This window comes from Coenobita brevimanus, chromosome 21 (genome assembly GCF_032717465.1).
Source record: "Coenobita brevimanus isolate Jiangsu-jjx chromosome 21, ASM3271746v2, whole genome shotgun sequence".
In the NCBI taxonomy this organism is placed as follows: Eukaryota; Metazoa; Arthropoda; class Malacostraca; order Decapoda; family Coenobitidae; genus Coenobita; species Coenobita brevimanus.
Genome location: NC_136974.1, coordinates 26,503,189 through 26,524,581, shown reverse-complemented (window position 1 = coordinate 26,524,581; position 21,393 = coordinate 26,503,189). Strand labels below are relative to the sequence as shown.

The following is a 21,393-nucleotide window of genomic DNA, read 5'->3' as shown; positions in this document are numbered from 1 at the left end:
TTTTTGCCTAAATGTACGAATTATTTGATACATTTAGCCAAGAGTATGAATAAAGCAACGTCATAGCTTGCTGCAGTGCAGAACATAACTTTTTTTTTTTTTGTTCTCTTTATGACCGTCTTAACCTAATGTCTGTTTAATTATTATGGTAAAGATAAAATTGAAGTCGGTGGAAAGAGTACATATATGAAAATAAAGTATTTCGCCATCATAAAGTATTTAAGCACATTATATATAGTAAAAAATTGTCATTATCTGTTATCTGTTAACAGTACTACTTACACATCTTCATAATTTATTATACAGGGTGACCCAGGAAAACCTCCCACATTTCAAAGGTAAATGAAAAAAAAAAATGGTTAAAGATAATCAAAATATTATTTTGCACACATGGGACTTCATTCAGTACAGTTTTTATTCATCATGTTTTAAAGATGACATCCTCCAAATGGTGGCTGCCATTGTCTATACACACTTAGAGGCGATTTCTGAAGGCTGCCATGGCTCGACGGGTCATGTCGGGTGGAACAGCGGCTATCTCCTGTTGAATAGCAACCTTAAGGGCTTCAAGAGTTTGGGGTCGATGAGTATACACTCGTGATTTAAGGTAGCCCCACAGAAAAAATCACAAGGGGCGAGGTCAGGGGAACAGGCCGGCCACCCAACATAGCCACGCAACGAGATCACCCGATCCGGAAACATTTCCCTCAGACTTGCAATGATCTTCAAGCTGTGTGTGCCGTAGCTCCATCTTGCTGAAACCACACATCAAGTTCTTCAAGCTCAAGGAGTTCGAGTTGTGGCCTTACAAAGTTTTCGAGCATATCAATGTAACGGTCAGAAGTTACGATAACAGTTACACCACCCTCTTCAAAGAAATAAGGACCCATGATGCCAATATCAGCAACAGCGCACCACGCAGTCACTCAATCGGGGTGCAACGGTCTTTCGTGTAGCATGCGAGGGTTGTCTTCAGACCAATAGCAAAAATTTTGTTTGTTTACAAAGCCACTCAAATGAAAATAAGCTTCATCACTGCACGAGAGAACAGCATCTTCTGGAACACGTTGCAGAATGTTCTCGCATAACTCCCTGCAGCTTATTCAGTCTCTCGCATTGAGTTCTTGCACAAGCATGATTTTGTATGCATGGAAGTGATGCTCTTTGTGTAAGATTCTCCTTGCAGTTTCCCGGGATATCCCTACAGCTAAAGCGTGCTTCTGCGCAGAATGTCTTGGGGACCGCACAACAGGTCACCTCAATGCTTCAATATTCTCAGGCGTACGAGCACTCCTAGGTCGAACAGGTGATTTTCTTTTTAAAGCTGAGCCTGTTGCCCTGAAATTCTCAACCCACTGCAAGATGGTTTTCCGATCTGGAACGTTTTGGTTCCGTGGAATACTGAGAGGTCTTCGAAAGGCACTCTGCATGGAGCTCACGGAATGGTTGTTTGTGAAGAACGCTTCAACAGTGAACGCACGGTGTGCTACCGACCACGCCATATTGGCGACTGAGGATGGTTGAGGTTAGGCTTCCAACAGAACCTAGCCCCGCCCCCCCCTCCCCTCACTACTGCCAGTGGCAGAGTCTTTCGAAATGTGGGAGTTTTGGGGGGGTCACCCTGTACATAAATATACTTCCATAATTATTTCTTACTAATTTTTACATACAATCAACCCAGCCAGCTGCTTTCGTGATTTAGTACCCCCTACTCCCTGGGGGTAGGGGGGGTTTTCAAGAATACTCCCCCAGTATCCCTACTTGTTGTAAAAGGCGACTAAAAGGGTTGGCAGAGGGTTAGTGCCACTCCCCAGAAAACAACTAACTAAAAAAACAAACAAGAAGCCTCGGACAAGGACTGACCTAACGATGACGGCCCAGGACCGGACAAAGGACTTGGTAATGGCTGCATAGAATGTAAGAGGAGCGAATGATGAGGTGAAAGAGAGAGAGATTGTCCAGGTGCTTGAGGGTGCGAAAGTGGATGTATGTGGAATAACTGAAACAAAATGGAGAGGAGAAAGTGTGAGAGCATGGGAGTATGGATGGGGTATATGTGCAGGAGTAGGTGAGAATGAGAGGGCAAAGGAAGGAGTATGTATAGTTGTGAGTAAAAGATGGAAGAAGAGCATAAGACAGTATGGATCAGTTGGGTCAAGGATTGTGTGGGTAAAGTTGAAAGTTGTAATACAAATGTGGGTGATTGTGTGTGTGTATGCGCCAACGCAAGATCGTGCAAGCAGAGTGAGAGAAGAGTTCTGGACAAATGTGGAAGTGTGCATGAAAAAGTTTGGAAGGAATGAGAGAGTGTTTTTGATTGGTGATATGAATGGTAAAGTAGGGAATGTGAAGGTGGATGGAATAGTTGGTGAGTGGGGTGTGCCTGCTGAGATAGATGAGAATGGCAGTGCGTTAGTGGACATTTGTGTTGGGAGGGAGTTGGTGATAGCCAATACCCTCTTCAGGCATAAAATGATCCACAGGTATACATGGCGAGTGATGAGAAGAGTGGGTGGTGAACTGAATGAAAGGAAGGCAATGATTGATTATGTGTGTGTGGATGAAAGGATGCGAAGATGTGTAATGAATGCAAGAGTGTATAGAGGTTGGGGGAGTGGACTTTCTCACCACTACTTGGTGGTGGCCAGAATTAGGATCCAAGTAAGATGGAGGAATAAAAGAAGGGAAATATGAGAGGAAGGAGTAGTTGCAAGGAGTGTGGAAAGGTTACAAGAGGATGAGAAAAAGGCAGAGTATAAGAGAGAAGTGGAGGAACGATTGGGCAAATGTGAATTGGAGCAGATGGGGGACGTGGAAGGTGTGTGCAGGATATTTACAGAAGAAATATGTGCAGCATGTGATGTGGTGTGTGGGAGGAAGAGAAGACGGAAAGGGATGCAAGGAACAGCGTGGTGGACTGAAGAGGTGAGACAGGCTGTGGCACAAAAGAAGAAAGCATACAATGATTGGATGAGAAATAGGGGCGTGGAAGAAGTTGAGAGGCGGAAGAGAGAGTTATATGTAGAAAGAAAGAGAGAGATGAAAAGATTAGTAAGAGAGAGTAAGAAGAGAGTGGATGAGGAATTTGGAAGGAATTTGAGTGTAAAGTGGAGGGACTGTAAGAAAATGTTCTGGAAAGAGGTGAAGTGAGTAAGACAGGGTGGAAGTGAGGTTAGCAGCGGAGTGAAAGATAAAAATGGTAGATTACTAGTGGAGAAGGGAGAAAAAGTGAGCAGATGGAGAGAACACTGTAAGGAATTGTTGAACATACAGGATGGAAGTAATGCGAGTATAAGTGGCTGGGGAATGGCTGGAAGAAGGGAGGTGAGAAGACAGGAAGAAATCAGTAGGATGGAAGTTGTGGAAGCAATGAAGAAAGTTAAATTGGGGAAAGCCCCAGGAATTGATGGAGTGTGTGATGAAATGCTGAAGCATGGGGGAGAGATAGTAGTAGAATGGATGTGGAAGATGTGCAAATTGGCCTGGGAGGAAGGTAGAGTCCCGGAGGATTGGAAGTCAGGTATAATTATTCCCTTGTTCAAAGGAAAAGGGGAAAAAGAAGTGTGTGGTAATCACAGGGGCATTTGTCTTCTTAGTATAATAGGAAAAGTGTATGGTAGGATACTTATTGATGGAGTTAGAGAAAGAACAGAGGAGTTAGTTGGAGAAGAACAGGGAGGCTTTAGGAAGGGAAGAGGTTGTGTAGATCAGATATTCATTCTTAGATCTGTAGTGGAAAAGTTTCTAGAGAAGGGAAAGAAGTTGTATGCGGCTTTCATGGATTTGGAGAAAGCATATGACAGGGTGGATAGACAAGGATTGTGGAAAGTATTAAGAATATATGGAGTAGATGGGAAGTTGTTGAATGCTGTGAAGAGTATGTATGATGGTGCTAAGGCTGCAGTGCGTGTGGATGGTGAACTAAGTGAATTTTTCTCTTTGAAGGTTGGGTTGAAACAGGGATGTGTCATGTCTCCATGGTTGTTCAATCTGTACATGGATGGGATAATAAAAGAGGTACAAGGTAGGGTAGTGGATGTTGGAGTGGCCCTGGTGAGAGAGAATAGTGTTTGGAAACTCCCTATACTGTTGTTTGCAGATGATATTGTGTTGTTGAGTGAAGATGAAGGGGAGCTGCAAGGCTTGGTGAATGAGTTTGGGAGAGTGTGTAAGAAACGGAATCTAAAGGTGAATGTAGGGAAGAGTAAAGTGATGGTCTTTGAAAGAGGTGAAGTCAGTGAATGTACAGCGAAGTTGGATGATGAGGAATTGGAAAATATGAGTACGTTTAAGTACTTGGGTAGTGTGATGAGTAAGGATGGAGGTTTGGAGGGTGAAGTGCTTGAAAGGGTACAGCAGGGAAGAAAGGTTGCTGGTTCTTTGAAAGCAGTGATAAGTAACAGGGAAGTGAGCATGGAAGTGAAAAAGTTACTACATGACAGTATGGAAGTGAAGCTTGGACGTTGTTGGAAGGACACAAGTCAAGAGTGAGAGCAGTGGAAATGAGTTATTTAAGAGGAGCCTGTGGAGTCACATGGAGAGACAGGCTGACGAATAAGGATATAGAGTAGCGTTGTGGTGTGGATGTGGATGTGATTGGAAGCGTTATGAGGAACACACTGAGGTGGTTTGGCCATGTGGAGAGGATGGAGGGTGAGAGACTGACGAAGAGAGTGTATGTGAGTGAGGTGGAGGGGGGAAGAGGGAGGGGGAGGCCGAGGATGAGATGGAGGGATGGAGTGGAGAGGTATATGAGAGAGGGGGGTGTAAGTTGGGAGCAGGGCAGTGAAATGGCGGGGAACAGGGCGACGTGGAGGCGATTTGTTTGTGGCCACCCCAAACAGGATTGAGGCGTCTGGCAATAGATATATAGATAGTTTCCTCTGTGATAATTTTCTTAATGTGATGTACCCTAACAGAACTGTAGCACTGTGATACCAGTTTTATTACTTTGTGATCATGATTCTCCTAAAGGGAGATGTCAAACATATGGGTGTTTTGTCAATCAGATTTCGCTGAATAGTAATACTGTGCTAAATGCTGTATAACACAGCTGTGGAAATAACTAGTGGCATAGGCTGATGTTTTAAGATTTTTTTCTTTTGCAAAATTTGAAAGCATTTCTCAGTTTCATGAAAGATTTTAACTACGCTCTCATTTGCACAGAGGAGACCTCCCACTCTCTCTTGCCAATAAAAGTGTTTAAATAACTATAGCCTGTAGATGCTGATACCAATGCTTTTTGAGAAGGGAGAACCTTTTTCTTGGCCATTTAACACATCCAGTAATCTTATAGAGTTAGAACAAGATATATTTCTTACCTGTGAAGTGTCATGCCATCTCTCCTCACCGAACTCTTGTACCCATTTCCGCATCTGTAAGCTTCACTGTGGACCATGCCACTATATTTTGCGGACTTATTGGCTGATTTCAAAAAGAGCGGCCGTCAGGCGGGATGCAACATGGCTGCCACTACACCAGCGCCGCTATGGCAGCAGACACACAAACTATGTGGCGCTTCCCATGAGAAAGCCCCTCCATATTATAGAGCTCAATGCACACAACTCATTTGAAGAGCAGGAAAACGTCCTGAGGACGCCACAACCAAACTCCGTTTACAAGAGGAGGAAGGGATAGAAGTGATTTTTTAAGGATCAAGGGGATGCTGAAAGCTAGGCAAGGACTCGGCGTCAGGAGGTGGCTGAGAGCTTAGCACTTAGATATCCTGACAGTAGTGCCGTTGCAAAGGCAATACCTCCGTAAACATCGTCAGTGCAAACAAGCGAAGTCAGAACGGGTAACACAGGAGTCTATGTAGCCCGAAATGAGACGAAGAATAAACGTAATGAAGCAGTCAAGAATGCCACACTGACAATAAATAAAGAAATCAAAGCACGCCGGCAACGTGTCAGAGCAAGGAGGCACGAAGACATGTCGAAGTCCACCTACAGCGCGTTAAAAGGAGAAGTCACGAGGACACTGTGAGGGTTTTCCAGGACCTAGGGAAAGGGTCGTGGGAAACCGGAATGCCAAAGTCAAGAGGAACCTCAGAGCAATGGTGGCAAGAAGAGAGGCCAGCAAGGGATGAAAATAATTGTGCTCCATGATGCAACTAACCAGACCTAACCAGGCAGTGGAGAAGCCACAATAGCAACCCATATCCCCGGAGAGGACAGAAAAGGAGAATCACATCCACCACAGGCTTGGAGCGGTTAAGGCTAGAAACCAAAGAAGGGAGAAAGCCGCAGCTCCGAGGAGCTGTAAGCAGGGTGGACTTGAAGTCCAAGTGCCAGGCATGAAGCAAACACACAAATCCCCAACACATCAAAAAAACAAAATTTATCACTAAGTGCAACACCCTCACCCATGAATTTGTCTAAGGACTGAACATTTGAATTTGTCCTTTGACCTTGACCTTCGACCAATGATTGTCAGACTCCAATTAGGGCACATCCTTATCCCTTCCATCAAGACCGGCCCAGGTCGGATAAAAACTGTTTGAATTGACCTTTCCCTGTTACGTACACATTTAAACTTTCCATGTGACCTTGATTATTGACTGATTGTTCTTAAAATCCATTTCATTTATCCTTGCTTTACCGTAAACCGTTCCACAAAAACTTGGTTGGTCGTCCACTCAGGTCAAACCATTTTTTTTCCTCTCTCTCTCGTTATGTGATGATGCCTGTGTTTGCCAGGTCTCCCAGTGGCTTCCTGTCTTTCCGGCACTCCTCATGGCTCAGGAGCTTTGGCTCTGGGTGAGCTGTTTTCTTCTCTCTCTCTCTCTCTCTCTCTCTCTCTCTCTGACTTTACATTGAACGACAATCCAGACTGGTTTCTTGTAACTCAAGAAGCTGTTTACAAGGCAGAGTGGTGGCCATATAACCAAATGACGCCTGGTGGTCCAGTGCGCTAGGGCACGCCGACCGGATGGAACCTGTAGGGATTTACATCTGAGGGATATTTGGTGTTTCTCGCTCGCATAATGACAGTCAGTGGACAAATGAGACTGGTCACTCTAGTTTTAAATGTCGGTACTGAGTAGACCGGCCCCAGGCCCTTACGTTCCTCTTTCTATGGAGCAAACTAGGAGTGGACGTTGACTGAGTGAATGAATTATTGTTTAGGCTAACACATACTGATATTTCCTTCATTTAGGATAAAGCAGAGCAGTCAAAGGGCTAACCCATCATACTGAAGGAGTTAATGGTCACCGTCTCTAACCTCTTTCCTAAATGATTTAATTCATTAAGTTGTAAATCCTTCTGCCTACGGATGACTTTACACTCCCTCTTCCGTCTTTCTTTCCTTCAATCTTTCCTCTTCCTTCTGTCTGTAGGTGACTCTACACTGAATGACAAGCCAAATGGTTTCCTGTACACCAGGAAACCACTTACTACGCTGGATGGTGATAACCAAATTTTGGCACCTGGTCGTTTAGTGGGTACTTACGGCGCGCCAATTGGATTGAGCCGGTGCAGGTTTATATCCAAGGGATGGTTGGGGTTTATTTCTCACATAATGCCACTCACGGATGAGTGAGGCTGGCCACTCTCATCTTTAATGTCAGGATAAATTAGCCTAGCTCCGGGGTCCTACGCTCCTCTTGGGACAATGTAGGATTGGATGATGAATGAATGTATGAATGCAAGAATAAAATGAAAATCAAAGTAGGGAAGGCTTTTTCATGTTTATTAATATTTCATCTCATGTACAGGTATTTCTCACTTTGCCTCTAATCCCGCCTTAGGCCAACCTTACGGAACTGAAGTCGTTCGGATCACCACCGTCTGGGGTGTCGAGCGTGACGGCAGCGGTGATGGTCCTTCTCGCTCCCAACGGCAAGATACCCAAGGAGCGTTCATGGAAGGCTGCTAAGGTGGGGGAGGGAGAAGGTTTAGTTTGGTACTGGGATGGAACCCATTTAATAGAATGGATTTTTTTTTTTCAGCTAAATCTTGTCATTTCTGGCCAACATTATTCAGTTCAGAATAAACTGCAGGGTTACATGTAGCCTTCTTTAGACGCGTCAATGCCAGGGAGCCCTTCTAAGCCGAATAAATTGTTTGATGGCAGTGAGAAAAAAAAAATCAGCTATTTCCTTGATCATGTGCCTGAGTTGTGCCGGCTTGACCATCAGCTATAATCATCAGTTGTTATATCCAGCAGCTGGCATAACCTCCAATAGGTTATTTGAAAATGACCTAGAATGTCTGTAGACATTTTTAGGGCTCTTCATGTCCAGCCAAGCTTAGTCTGGTCATTTAATTTCATTCAAGTTCTTCACATCTATTCAGTCCAGTCAGGTTATTCAAATCATTCACATCCAGTAATGCCCAGTCAGATCAGTTGAGGTCCAGTCAAGCCTATTCAGGTCAGCGAAGATCCATGCTGGTCATTCTTATTAAGTTCAGCGACGTTCAGTCCCAAGTAGATAAATTCGTTATTTTTTAAGTTGCTTTAGTCTTCCAGGTCACCTCAAGTCCATCAAGTCAGTTTAGGTTAATATAGGTCCCCAAATCAATCCTGTTGTGGAATAGTTGGGATATCACACTACTTAACTTTCAGGAACTTTTAACCCATCAGACTGATTCAGTAAATCTCAGTAATTTCAGGTTATGCATAGGTTATTGTGCAGCCTTATTAGTGTAATGTTTTTAAATATTTGTATATTCATGTCTTTCACGATTGGTTGGGATGGGAGGAGACACATGAGCAGGAAGGGCTGGGGTGGTGGTGGGTGGGCTAGCAGGAAGAAGGTTTATATACCTGATGAATATGGGCATTGTAGTTCTGTTGGTAGATGAAATGTTTATGATAGTCACCACGTGTGAGCAGAAATTCACGAGGTTGGTGGTGAATTTTAGGTGAGAAAGACTGAGATAATTATTGGTGGTGGGGTATACGGCGGAAAGTATACTCTGTACTGTGATGATAAGTGTTGCAGGTAGGCGAATGAAGTTAAAGGTTGGGAAACAATAAAGCAGGCTGTGTGGACAAAAAACAGTGGGTGTTGTGGGTTGAATGGGAAAAGATGGTGATGAATAGTGGGTCAGGAAGTGGTGTGTACAGTCTTTGAAGGGAGGTGTTGTATGAGGGAAGTCTTGTGGTGAGAAGGTGTAAGCAACAAAATTTCAGCGTAAGGAGGGATAGGAAAATGTTGGATTGGGTCGAGAGTAGTGGGTTGCACGGGTTGGGATGGTACAGTAGTTGGTGATGTAGCCGGATGGGGATGATAATGATGATGGGAGTTGTAGGTTTGCCATTATACACGTAGCATTGGTTTATATGAAATTTCTTCGGAAGTTTGATGTTTGGATAGAAAAATGGGATTGGGTGGGTGAAGGAGGGTGAGTAGGATTGACTGGGTTGGTGTGGGCTCTAGAGCAGGGCATGAGTAATGGACTGAGGTTGGAGAGTTAAATGATGATTATGGACCTTTTTCACCATGTATCTATTGATAGTTCTCTTACTTTGTTCTTTTCCGTATCTGGATCCTAGCCTACTTACCAGATTTATGTTGTGGAATAGGGTTAGCGTGATGATAATCATTGTTTTATGCCAGGGTGTTGCGAGAGGGAGGTTTGAGATGAAGCAGTTAAGTAAAGTTTAGTCTACACTGAGTCAGTATATATTCAAGAGCTACAGTTTGGAAATGACAGAATGATAGAGTGAAGGTTGCAGCTGAGTTAGGACAGAATTACTGAGTGAAGGTTACGTGTGCAGTTGGGTCAGGATAGAATGATCACAGTTAGTCCTGAACAGTGAAAGATTGGTACTGAACCATGATAAAGCAATAGACTGTTGTTGTGTCAGAAAACAGAGTGAAAGACAGCAAATGAGTCAGAACGGAACATCCTAATCCTGATCCTACTTACTAAAATACGAATGGGGTGGGAATGCTTCTTATCGAGACTACGCAGATAATGTGAAGAGTTGAGGCTGTTTGTGTTTAATATATTACGGACTTTCAGATGATGATGGCCAAAGTGGATCAGTTCTTAGACCAGCTGATCAACTACAACAAAGAGGACATCCATCCTGACATCATTAAGGCCATCCAGCCTTACCTTGAAAACCCTGAATTCAATCCAGACTTTATAAGGTCAAAATCTGTAGCTGCTGCAGGTAGGAATATAAACAGATGTCTTTTTATTCTTCTAGTCGTATACTGAATTGTCAGTTATAAAAGAAAGGTAGTCTGTATTAGGTTTACCCTCACTGAGTTATATGAAGAGTATACGATAAACTTCTAATCCTGCCAGAATGCTGAAGAACTACAGATAGTCAGAGATTACTAATCCTCCCCTACATGTACTCAAAGATTACTAACCTTCATGAAAAGGCATCTGAATCTAAACATCACAGAGAAAGCAGTTCATTAATATTGGTGAAGATGTGACAGTCGGATTACTGTGGTGGGTTTCAGAACAAAGCCGACTGTTTGTGAACCATGGGAATGAAGCACACTGTAGTACTGCTCATTCCAAACAGTACTCATGGCATTGGCTCAGCAGAGATAGAACTTCACTGGAATTAACACTGACTGGAATGTTCTATAATTCTGTGAACTCCTCCTGGTATAGTTGGTACGCTTTCGTGCGCATTGTCTGGATGAAGTAAATTAATTCTTGAGGAGGCCTTGAGTGTTTTCTCCCTCCCCCCACCGTTTTTTTATATTATTATCGCCCGTCTTTAGCAAGGCAAGGCGATATAGATTTTGTCAGTGTGTGTGTGTGTGTGTGTGTGTGTGTGTGTGTGTGTGTGTGTGTGTGTGTGTGTGTGTGTGTGTGTGTGTGTTTTGCCAAAATATCTCGAAAAGTTGTAGATGAATTTTCACCAAACATTCAGGAAACAGCTACTATGTGGATGTGCAGAAGCCTATTTTTTATGATGAATATGTTATCAAAGACGCACGAAGGCCAGCCGCCGTATATATTTTAATATGGACTGGCTTTTCTGTGAAACGTGGTGACTGAATTCCGTAGAAATTTGCGATATTTCTTCAAAATTGATTTGTAGGTTGCTTGTATCTTAGCCAACAACATATTTTGCCGGGCGATTAGCATTCGGACCATGAATGCTTTTGTTTCATGTACTGTAATATGGACTGACCTTTTGTGAAATGCGGTGACTGACTTCCGCAGAGTTTTTGCAAATTTTTATCGCCCATCCTTAGTAAGGCGTGGCGATATAGTTTTCGCTGATGTGTGTCTGTGTCTCAGTGTGTTGCCAAAATATCTCATCTTCAACTTTGGCTTGTAGGTAGCTTGTACCTTAGCCAATAACATATTTTGGTGGGCGATAAGCATTCGGCCCCCGAATGCCTTTGATCGTTTTGTAACATTCTCCCAATTTGTTGCGAACGAGGAAGAAACCGAAAAGCAATTGTATATCAAGGTAAAATAAAAAAGGTAGATGTACTTATTAATTTATTTGTCTTGTAATCAAGAAGGTGTATACTATATAAATAAATAAACCTGCATATGTACTCTGTAGCAACATGGAAGGTCAGGTTGATACGGTACTACATTTCCGTTGGCATGACTGAGACAATAATCACAGACAGCTGTAAACTAAAAAAAAAAGAAAAAGAAAAAAATCTTTGTAAAATAAAAAGTTGTATCAGGTACACATGATCGTACATGAAAACATCGTTTAATATTTGAGGCTAAAGTTAGAATATACAGTAGATATATTCATGTACCGTAAACAATCCTGGGTCCTCAGCTGAGCTTTTTATACCTGATCAGATCATCGAGCAGTCTTTACCATAAAATGCTTCTATTTCGCTAGAAGCTAGAAGTATGCTGAAGAGTATTACAAAGGCACTACTTTGTAAATCCTTAAGTTTATAAAGTTGCTGATATCAGTGTATGAAAAATACATTCACAACTTAAAACACCACTGGATCATAAAGGTATCATTTTCTAGGAACAAATGAGCATATTAATATAATGAATTGAAGCTACGGCCACTCTGATTTGAGCTATAGCCAAGGGGAGTAAGTAAAAAGGAGAGAATGTTCTGGGAAAGGATCAGAGAGGCTTGTCAGTGAGTTCCTGCGAAGATTAGTAATCTTGGAAAAATAGATATCGAGCGATTTTTTTTTTTCTTCCATCATTGTCATTCTGTGTGGCAGCAAGGTCAGCTTGACTTATCACAGTACATAGAATGCTATATTTGAGTTGTAGTACATTGTTTTAACGATTCAGGGCATAACCACAATTCACCCAAAGTAAAATTGTTGATATATATATATATATAGAGAGAGAGAGAGAGAGAGAGAGAGAGAGAGAGAGAGTTGCTGCACGAGACACAATGGACATGTGATTTGACCATCCTTGACAGGCTGGATTGTATAGTCAACTTGCACATAACGCGCATTTCCATGATGCTATTCGTGTACAGCAACCATGGCTGCTGTAATGTCGAAAAGTTTCCCAAAACGCATACAGACTGCACACAGCACACGACACAGGCCCAGAGATACCCAGACACGGCTTTCCTAGCCATTGGCCCAAGTGCGTGACACGTGGTTGTTCAGAGGCTCATTGTGCACCTCCTCCTTCCCCCTCCTTCCACACTCCGCCATCATTCGTCTCACCAAACCCGTCTACCATCACAGTTCACTTTAAGTTCATTTAAACAAATGCTTATCAATGTGTTGTTAGGCATCCATATGAGTGTTTAGTACTTATAACGCCAATTTGACAAAGGTCTGCGCAGATTAACAGGGTAATTAAAGGTAACAGTAGGGAAATTGCTGACCAAATACTTTTTCCCCAGTGGCTCTGTTACTTCCTTAGCATGATTTTTCATAACGTTAATCATGTTACCTACCAAATTGCAGCGTTATAGACGAGCTGACTGTATGATACGGCTTGTATACAATGCCCAGATTGGGGAGAATATTCACTGCTGAACTGTCTGCTTTGAATTTTGTGAGAGCTGAAGGTCGTCTCATAGATCTGGGTCTTCTGAGACTTGGACACTAGAAGCTAGGACTGTTATAAAAAGTACTTTGTACAGAAACTAGAGGTCATACATAACTAAAGTGTTCTGTAAGCTCGAGGGGCTAATGTGTCCAGGACCCGTTGTAGCGCTGCATTTAGTAGGTGGGATGGAGGTTGAAGAACCCTTTCCTGGGGCAGGAGACTTCGTTCGGGAACTGATATGACATAGGCTAGATGTATTTTTTTTTTTCAGTGTTACTTAATAATTTTCTGCCAGAGAAAAGATGGGACAGATAATCAAGAAATACCAGTTCTGTAACTGGGGGAAATTTGGTAAGAACTTCCAGCAGGACCCTATATGAACACATCTGCATTATTGGGATGAGTGAGTCTTCTCATAAGGTGCTTCGCACGATGATCAGGTCTGGTAATGTGTTTTAGAGGGCCCAGTGGTGGAGTCTCCAGATGATATAGGAGTGGAGAGGAATCTGGGCACTAGAACTGAAGATCCAAGGACCAAGGCTGTGTCGGGTAGAGAGGCATGATCAACAGCACTTGACTCCGGAAATGGCCTAATCTGTGAAATGCATGAATCAGAAGCTGATTGTGATGTAGGAGATTAAAGCCTATGTCCCACTGTCAGGAACTTTCTCACGACACGCCATGATCTTCTCTTCGTGTGTCGCCGCATGTCGTCATGAATAATGTGACGTGCCTCTGGTGTGACTTGACGTGTCGTAGCAGTACCTTACACTTGACACCTTCCTTTTTTTTTTTAAATCAATGGTCTATCGACTGTTGGGGCCAAACCCCTTGGTCATTAAGGCCATATATATATATATATATATATATATATATATATATATATATATATATATATATATATATATATATATATATATATATATATATATATATTAATGTTTTTATTTTTATTTTTTTGGTTTTATTTTCTCATCTAATTATTATTTTACATTATTAAATAGAGGAAAAGATACCTATAATAAAGACCCTAAAACTAATAACCCAACAGACAAATCGTTAACCTATACTAAATCCTGAAGATACAAATAGCTAAACCTACGCTAATGGTAAAAATACCTCGACCAAGAGAACGCCATCGACTGCAGATATGTAATGCCTTTCTACATTACACACCTGCACTCATCACCTGCTGACTGTCAGTCCAGGCAGACAATAATATAGGATACATCAATATATGAAGGAGAACCAAAGGAGTCAGGAACTATTGCATATAGGTCAACTGTCTGTCCTAATTACGATTACTGTTACAAGATGCTATAAAGAATTTGTTTGTATACAAAAAGTGAAGGACCTCACCCAGCAGAACACCATCGACTGCAACTGCCCAGTACCTTTCTATATTGCACACTTTCACTCATCAGCTGGTGACTGTCAGTCGAGGAACAGGGTTTAATGTAGGGGACATCAATATTAGAAATAGGTCAGTGGGAGGAGGAACTATTTCAAATATGTCAACTGTTAACCCTAATTAATAGTACAATATATACATAATTACAGTCGATAAAAACCATAACCATGCAGTAAAAAAGTCACATCACTCAATACTCCACCCTCCTATATACAGCCTCGCACCGAAGATCCCAGCCATCGTCGTGGATCGTCATATGTTCTGATAATCTTAACGGTAACTTAGCAGTTCCGTAGCGTGTCGTAGTGTGTCGTACCTTGCCGTAGCGTGTCTTGGCAATGTCTTGGCGTGAATTGGAGTCAAAGTGACCGTTATTTTTAAACTGAGGGATGTTCGTAGTGTGTCGTCAGGATAACGTGATGCTTCCGCAGGGTGTCGTGGGATGTTGTAGCAATGTCTTTGTGTGTCTTAGCACTAACGTGACTGTGTCGTGAAATGGCCGTTTAGGACTACCGTTTGAGGTATGATCGTGGCATTTCACCAAGATCATATCTAGAGGGTAAGATCGTGGTGATCGGGGCCATTCTCGAAGATGAACTTGAATATGGGACACAGGCTTAAATAGACGGAGTCCCATCTGCCCCAATTCATGGTGAAAACATTTGGACCTTCTGTTGATGTTCTGTGTCTGTGGTAGAAAAATTAGCATTTTGGCATTCTTTGGAGTGGCAAAGTGGAATGCGCTTGGAGTGAGTGACACTCCATTGTCAGGTAAACTAAATGTCCCAAGACAACGCACCCACCCAGCCTTCACCTTGCTTGTTGGGCCGTCCACTGGTGTATACTGAGGGACTGAGGAAGTACAGACATTCATTCTATCATCTCCAGAAGAGTCTGCAAACTTGGCGACCTGAGTTTATGGCGAAAACACCGACTTCTTAATTCATACTGAAGATTAGGGAATCGCACAGATGCTGGCTTCAGGCTTGGAGGAAACATTCTGTCACCATGAGATCCTTTTAATTTATGTGTAATTCCATGTCCTGATGAAACCAAGTTTCCGTCTTTATGACTTTTGAGAGACTGATATCCCCATCCTGTATCTGAGGCATCCATCAGGATTGCCAGATCGGGAGGGGGGAGCGGTGAGGACCCGAGACTGCTACGGATAGTCATGGAGCCATAGGTTGAGAAAATAACATGCTGACTGAGACAGAAGGATGGGTTTGTCCCTTGGTTACTGGTTACATCTCCTTGGAAGTAGAGTGCCCAGTTGGAGGCCTTGGATTGTGAAATTCGGTGATGTGGGTAGTTGTTCCCAGTATCTTCTAAAGACTGGGGTGGACCATCTGATTTTGTCGAGGTATGACAGGTGTCTTAGGACGTTGTCTGGAGAGAGGTGGAATGTTGCTTATTTTGTGTCCCACATCATCCCTTGTCTCAGAGTTACTGGGATGGTTTGAGATGTGACCTTTCCCACTTGATCTGGGAACCCATCTCTGAGGTGATACCTACGACCTTCTCCGCCAACTGGTAGCATTAAAACAATGCTAGCTAGTGACCAGGCTTGATACCCGTCGTGAATGGAAAGAACTGGATTCAGCTGGTCAGAGCCGTTTGTAGGGCCTTTGTTTGGAGGTTTGTCCTATCCCTTGAAAGTTGTTGGTGACTGAAGGGAAACTGTTGGCATATATTTGGAGTTATAACCAAAATAGACTGTGTTGAAGTTTGAAACACCTAAGTATGAACAACAGGAAAGATTGACTTTTGTCACTTCTTGACAGAGGCCTCTGCAGAAGTAGGTAACAGCCTCCTGCAGTCTGTGCAGTGCTCAGGAAAAAAAAAAAAAAAGAACATGTATCAAATCAAGTACAGTACACAGTACGCATCCTTACACGGATTACAGTAGGCTTTACACCCCAAATGTTGTCAGTGGCATTGGATGGCTCAGCTGCAGCATCCATAACCCTGGAAATTATTAGAAAGAACAAACTAGTTTGTTTGAATTGCGTGAATGTGGTGTGCATAATAAATATATATTGTCAAAGAGGAAATACACAGCTATAGTCCTTCCAAAATATCGAGATCGTTTGGGCGTTGTCCCTCACGGGAATTCCCCTTTGCGCGACGCTGCCGAATCCATACCAAAGCACACCTCTCTGTCTCATGTCAGCTATTTACTACTTCTAAATGAAATTTATTTACAGTATATGTATACATAATTCTCTATTAAGGCTATATAGTGTAAGAAAATGCCTATTGTTTTTAATAATAACAATAACTTTTTATTAATACCTCAACCCTTGGCAATGTTGCTTTCCAACGCTGTCACGCTTGTAGGTGAGTCAGTGAGGGTAGGTCAGGTGTCAATCCGCAGGTTACTTCCTCTCTGACCGCCATCAAAGATAAGCTCCTACCCCAACTACTCGCCTCGTCTGCTCCACAGTCGAGAAAAAGAACTTATTTACAGGGTAAATAAGTATTTTTTAGAAGAGAAGGCAAACAGAGGACCTATAATTCATAAAACCATATACACTTTTTACAGAAATAAATCTCCATAAAATGTAGGTTTTATATGTACAGTAGAGACAGACAGACAGACAGACAGACAGAGACAGACAGACAGACAGACAGACAGACAGACAGAGACAGACAGACAGAGACAGACAGACAGACAGACAGACAGAGTCAGGAGGTTTTTCCTCAAATTCTAATAATTCATAAAACCATATAGAAAAATCTCCATATAATGTTGACTTTATATGCAGAGAGAGAGAGAGAGGTAGTGAGCTGGGAGTGAGGGTTGTCCCTTGAAGTTTGTCTCTAATCCGATAATTGGCCCAGTAGAAGCTGTGGCAACGTCGCACGTAGGGGAATTCCCGTGAGGGACAACACCTAAAAGATCTCGATGTTTTGGAAGGACTATTGTGGATGGTGTTGAACTGGTTAAAGAAAAAGAAGAATGAGGACAGTTAGGCTTAAGAATGTCATGGAAGAAACTTGGCAGCACTAAGGATGAAACGTCATCATAGAACAAAGTTGAAGGACGTGACTGTGATCAAGGAAGGGTCGTCATGAAAAATTTTGGCCAAATCAAGGTAGAAAGAAAGAGATCTAGGACGGGACGTGAATCTTTAGTGGACAAGTTCTAGAGAAGGGAAATAGACTGGACCCGAAAAGATGGAGAACTATGAAGCCAGCATGGCATATGGTAGAGCAGCCCCCAGAACCATGAACTAGGTAATGGACGCCCCATCTCAGATGTAGCACGGGTAGAGAGAAGATGACAAATCTTTTTCCTTGAAAGGTACTTCATGTCTGCGTCTACATCTTCCTATGACGATGCCAGCGGCGAAGCAGGATAAGGAAGAACATTCCATAATGGAAGCAGTCAAGCATGGAAGTGGCGAGTCATGGTAGTTCACACTGAGGTTCGGTTCGGTTCGGAAAGAGTTTTGTCCTACCATGAAGAGAGTGAGGTGATGAGGAAAAGTCTTTCAGCCAGCTCTAGAATGGCTTGGGATGGTGAAATACGCCGAAGGTAACTTGGGCATGCATCACTGAGCCAGCCACACAGAAAAGAGAGAGGCAACAATCCAGGCTACCCCCGCTACCCCCTAGTGTCTCAGAAGCAAGGGTGAGGGGAAGACATTGCCAAAGACAAGTGGACTACATGGCAAGTTCCAGAGGCTAGAGCAGGAAAGGAGAAAGACTCGTCAATGAGAGGCCCATGCCCTAGTTTCCTGCAATACATACACTGATAGAAGGAGCAATGCAAATGACTAAAAAACTCCACCCCCCAAAAAATCACTGGGCACTGAAAACAAAAGAAAAAGGGAAATCTGAGGAACTAGGAGAAGGAAGAGAGGTGAAAGCATGAAGAAAGGAGAGGAAGAGGAAGGCCATGGAAAGGAAAGAACACCATTAGAAAAACATCTGGAGGAAGAAGGCAGAAAAGAGGCAACGCATGGTCACTCCTGGGAGACTACGGATATCCAGGAAAAAATGGGCAGTCCATTAGGGCAAGCAACGGCATTGGGATACACTAAACGAGAAAACAAATGGATGCCTGCATGAGAATGATCGTCCAAGATAATAATCAGCTCTTGTATGAAGGTAAATGTTTGAATGCTCACCAGGCACGAGAGTGCTAAGCACCGACCAGGACAGAAAACTCACAGACTGCATTATGGGTTCACACAGTTATAGTGCCTTCCAGCCGATGCTAACTCAACTGAAGATCTTTCTCTGCTGAACGGCTCCTGTCACCTAAAACTATAGAGTGGTGCTTGGAATGAGCAGTAGCAGTAAGGCACTACATTCTGACATGATTTGTAAATGTTCCAGTTTCAAGTACAAATGAAAAATGCAGTGAAAATAATAACAGTGACATCTGTATTTCGTTCCAATTTTAACTACAAGCTAGCACATAAGTCCATCTCTAGCTACACCCCCTAAGAGCCATCTTCCCACCATCTATTCCTCCGCCATTCCTAATCAGTTTTCATCTCACGAGTCCATTTTCGCCTTTGGACCAATTGTCCCCATGAACTTTTCTTCCTTGGAGCATAATTCTTCCTTGGACCTATTTTCTCCATAGACATACTTTCCCTCATGAACCTACTTTCTCCCATGTACCAGTACCTGTTTATCCCACAGATTTTTTTTCTTTGCTGGAAGTATCTATTTCTTTTCTCTCTACCAATGCGCCTATTATCCCTCCTCCACCTATTGAACCCCTTGGCGTATTTCCCCCCCATGTTCCTATGTTCCCCATGGAACTATTTTCCCCATATATCTATCTTCTCCACAAGCACATATTTTCTCAACTGACCTATTTTTGACCATGGAACTATTTTCCCCCTATGAGGACACACCAGATTTCCACATGCACATTTTTAACCTAATAAACTTATATTTTCACCTGGGCCTACTTCCCCCATGGACATAATTATCCCTCATGGCCCTGTTTTCCCACATGGACCTACTCCAGCCATGTACCTATTCCCCAGTGGACCTATTACCCCCCATCCACCTACAAAAGCCACCCACCCACCAACCAACCCATATACCTACCCACTAACCCAGTGTAGTACACATGTCTTCTGCTTTGTCCTCCGGGAAACCCCACATCAATCTATCCACCCACAAATCCCACCCATCCCACCCACTCACTTCATCTACTCCACCCGCCTACCCTACATGTACACTTACACATCTGTCCACTACCTAATCACCAAGCCACCAAGTTTAAACCACCAGCAGGATGACTTGAAACTTGAGAGAGAGAGAGAGAGAGAGAGAGAGAGAGAGAGAGAGAGAGAGAGAGAGAGAGAGAGAGAGAGCATGGATGAAAAATGCTTTGAGGAAAAAAAAAAAAATTATGGTCCCAACATTCCAAGTTTCATTACCAAAATTATTAACCATAATAAGTCCTGATCTTGAACAGTTTCAAGAAAATCCCAGATGCTAATGATACGGGAGCTCGATGATATCCATCAGTTATTATCCAGAAAATATTAAGATATCTCCAAGGAAACACAAACAAGCACAGAGACTGTACTTGGTACTAATACGTGCACCACTCTGAGATTTGGGTTACTCACTACATGTGAGGATATCGTTCAAAGATATCTGATGTTACTGAAGGGTAGTGTTGATGTGTGTGCCGTTCCAAAAGTGATGGTGTTATCAATGCAATGCTGGTAAAGATGGAGGTCCTACTGAGAGATCTGATAATCTAAAAGCTGGGCGGTTGTAGAATATCATTCTCCAGTTGCTGGTATGTAGGGCTGAGTACGTAAGATCTACGTTTCTCGAACAGAGCCTGTGAGCAGCTCCCATTACACAGAATTCGCTCAGCAGAGGTAAATGACGTCGAAGAGAGTCATCGGCTTGGCACCGAAATTAAGAGAGAACCTTTCCTTCAATGTGGTCGTTATTTCTTTATCATTATCAACATCATCCGGACCTCCTTCCCACCCTAGGGCAGGGTGAGGAGTAGCAATGCCCAGATAACCCACATTTGCCCAATCCAATGGGCTGCGCTTCCATTCACTCATCATTCAAGCTCCCGGAATCCTGGCTCTATCGGATACGTCAAAAACATTCACCACGTTCTGTGGCTTCACATAAACATATCCGATTGAGTCAATCCGGACGCTGCCACGATAAAAAGGGGTGCCAAATCCATGATCAATCACTTCTCACAACATTCATCCAGCCAGCTCGATCTCTTGTCAGTTCCCTAGCCTCACCGACTTCCAAACCTCTCTTCCTCACACTCATCCACCGTATCTCTCCACCTTCTCCTTGGCCTACCTCGCCTCCTCCCTCCTTCAAATTCGCTCAGATATACCTTTTTCACCACTCTATTATTATCCATTCACTCCACATGACCATAACATTTCAGCACACTCTCTTCGATTCTGGTGTCCACCGACTTCCTCACTCCACATCTTTCACGAATCACATTATTTCGTATCCTATCCACCCTCTGTACTCCACATTCATTCCTCAGCAGTCCCATCTCCACTGCTCTTACTCTTGACTTTTCATTTTCATGCCACACCATAGTCTCACATCCATGTGTTAAAGTTGGCACTAACACTCCTTCATGTAAGCCTCGTGCAGCTGCAACACTCAAGCCTCTGTTTCTTGTCAAGGCCTTCATTGCACCAGCTACTTTTCTTCCTTGCGTCACTCTACTTTCCACTTCTTTTGCACATTTTCCTCTCTTTTCTATCACTGTACCCAGGTATTTGAACTCTCTCACCAATTCCAGTCTCTCTCCATTCACTGTAACATCACACTGGGAGTTACCTTCTCTCTCAAGAACCATCACTTTACTCTTTTCTACATTTACTCTCAAGGCATGACGCTTACAGACATCAGCAAAACTCTGCACTAGCCTACCAAGTTATATATTTATTTATTCATTTAGTTTCTTGTAGTTCGCCACCCGCTGAAAAGAGTCAGAGAGTGCAACCTGAGCACCAAACAGCACTAAAACTTTGATATTTCCGAACCTGTTTAGAATTTGTT

General features: G+C 42.9%; 1 protein-coding gene across 1 annotated transcript in view; it reads left to right on the top strand.

The window, feature by feature from the left end:
* Dhc93AB (Dynein heavy chain at 93AB) overlaps positions 1-21,393 on the top strand; it is a 289,061-nt gene that overhangs the window by 174,205 nt on the left and 93,463 nt on the right. Inside the window, exons 49-50 of the mRNA XM_080266572.1 lie at positions 7,751-7,879; positions 9,975-10,128. Of these exons, the coding sequence (XP_080122698.1) occupies positions 7,751-7,879; positions 9,975-10,128 (283 nt within the window). The remainder of the gene's footprint in view (positions 1-7,750; positions 7,880-9,974; positions 10,129-21,393) is intronic.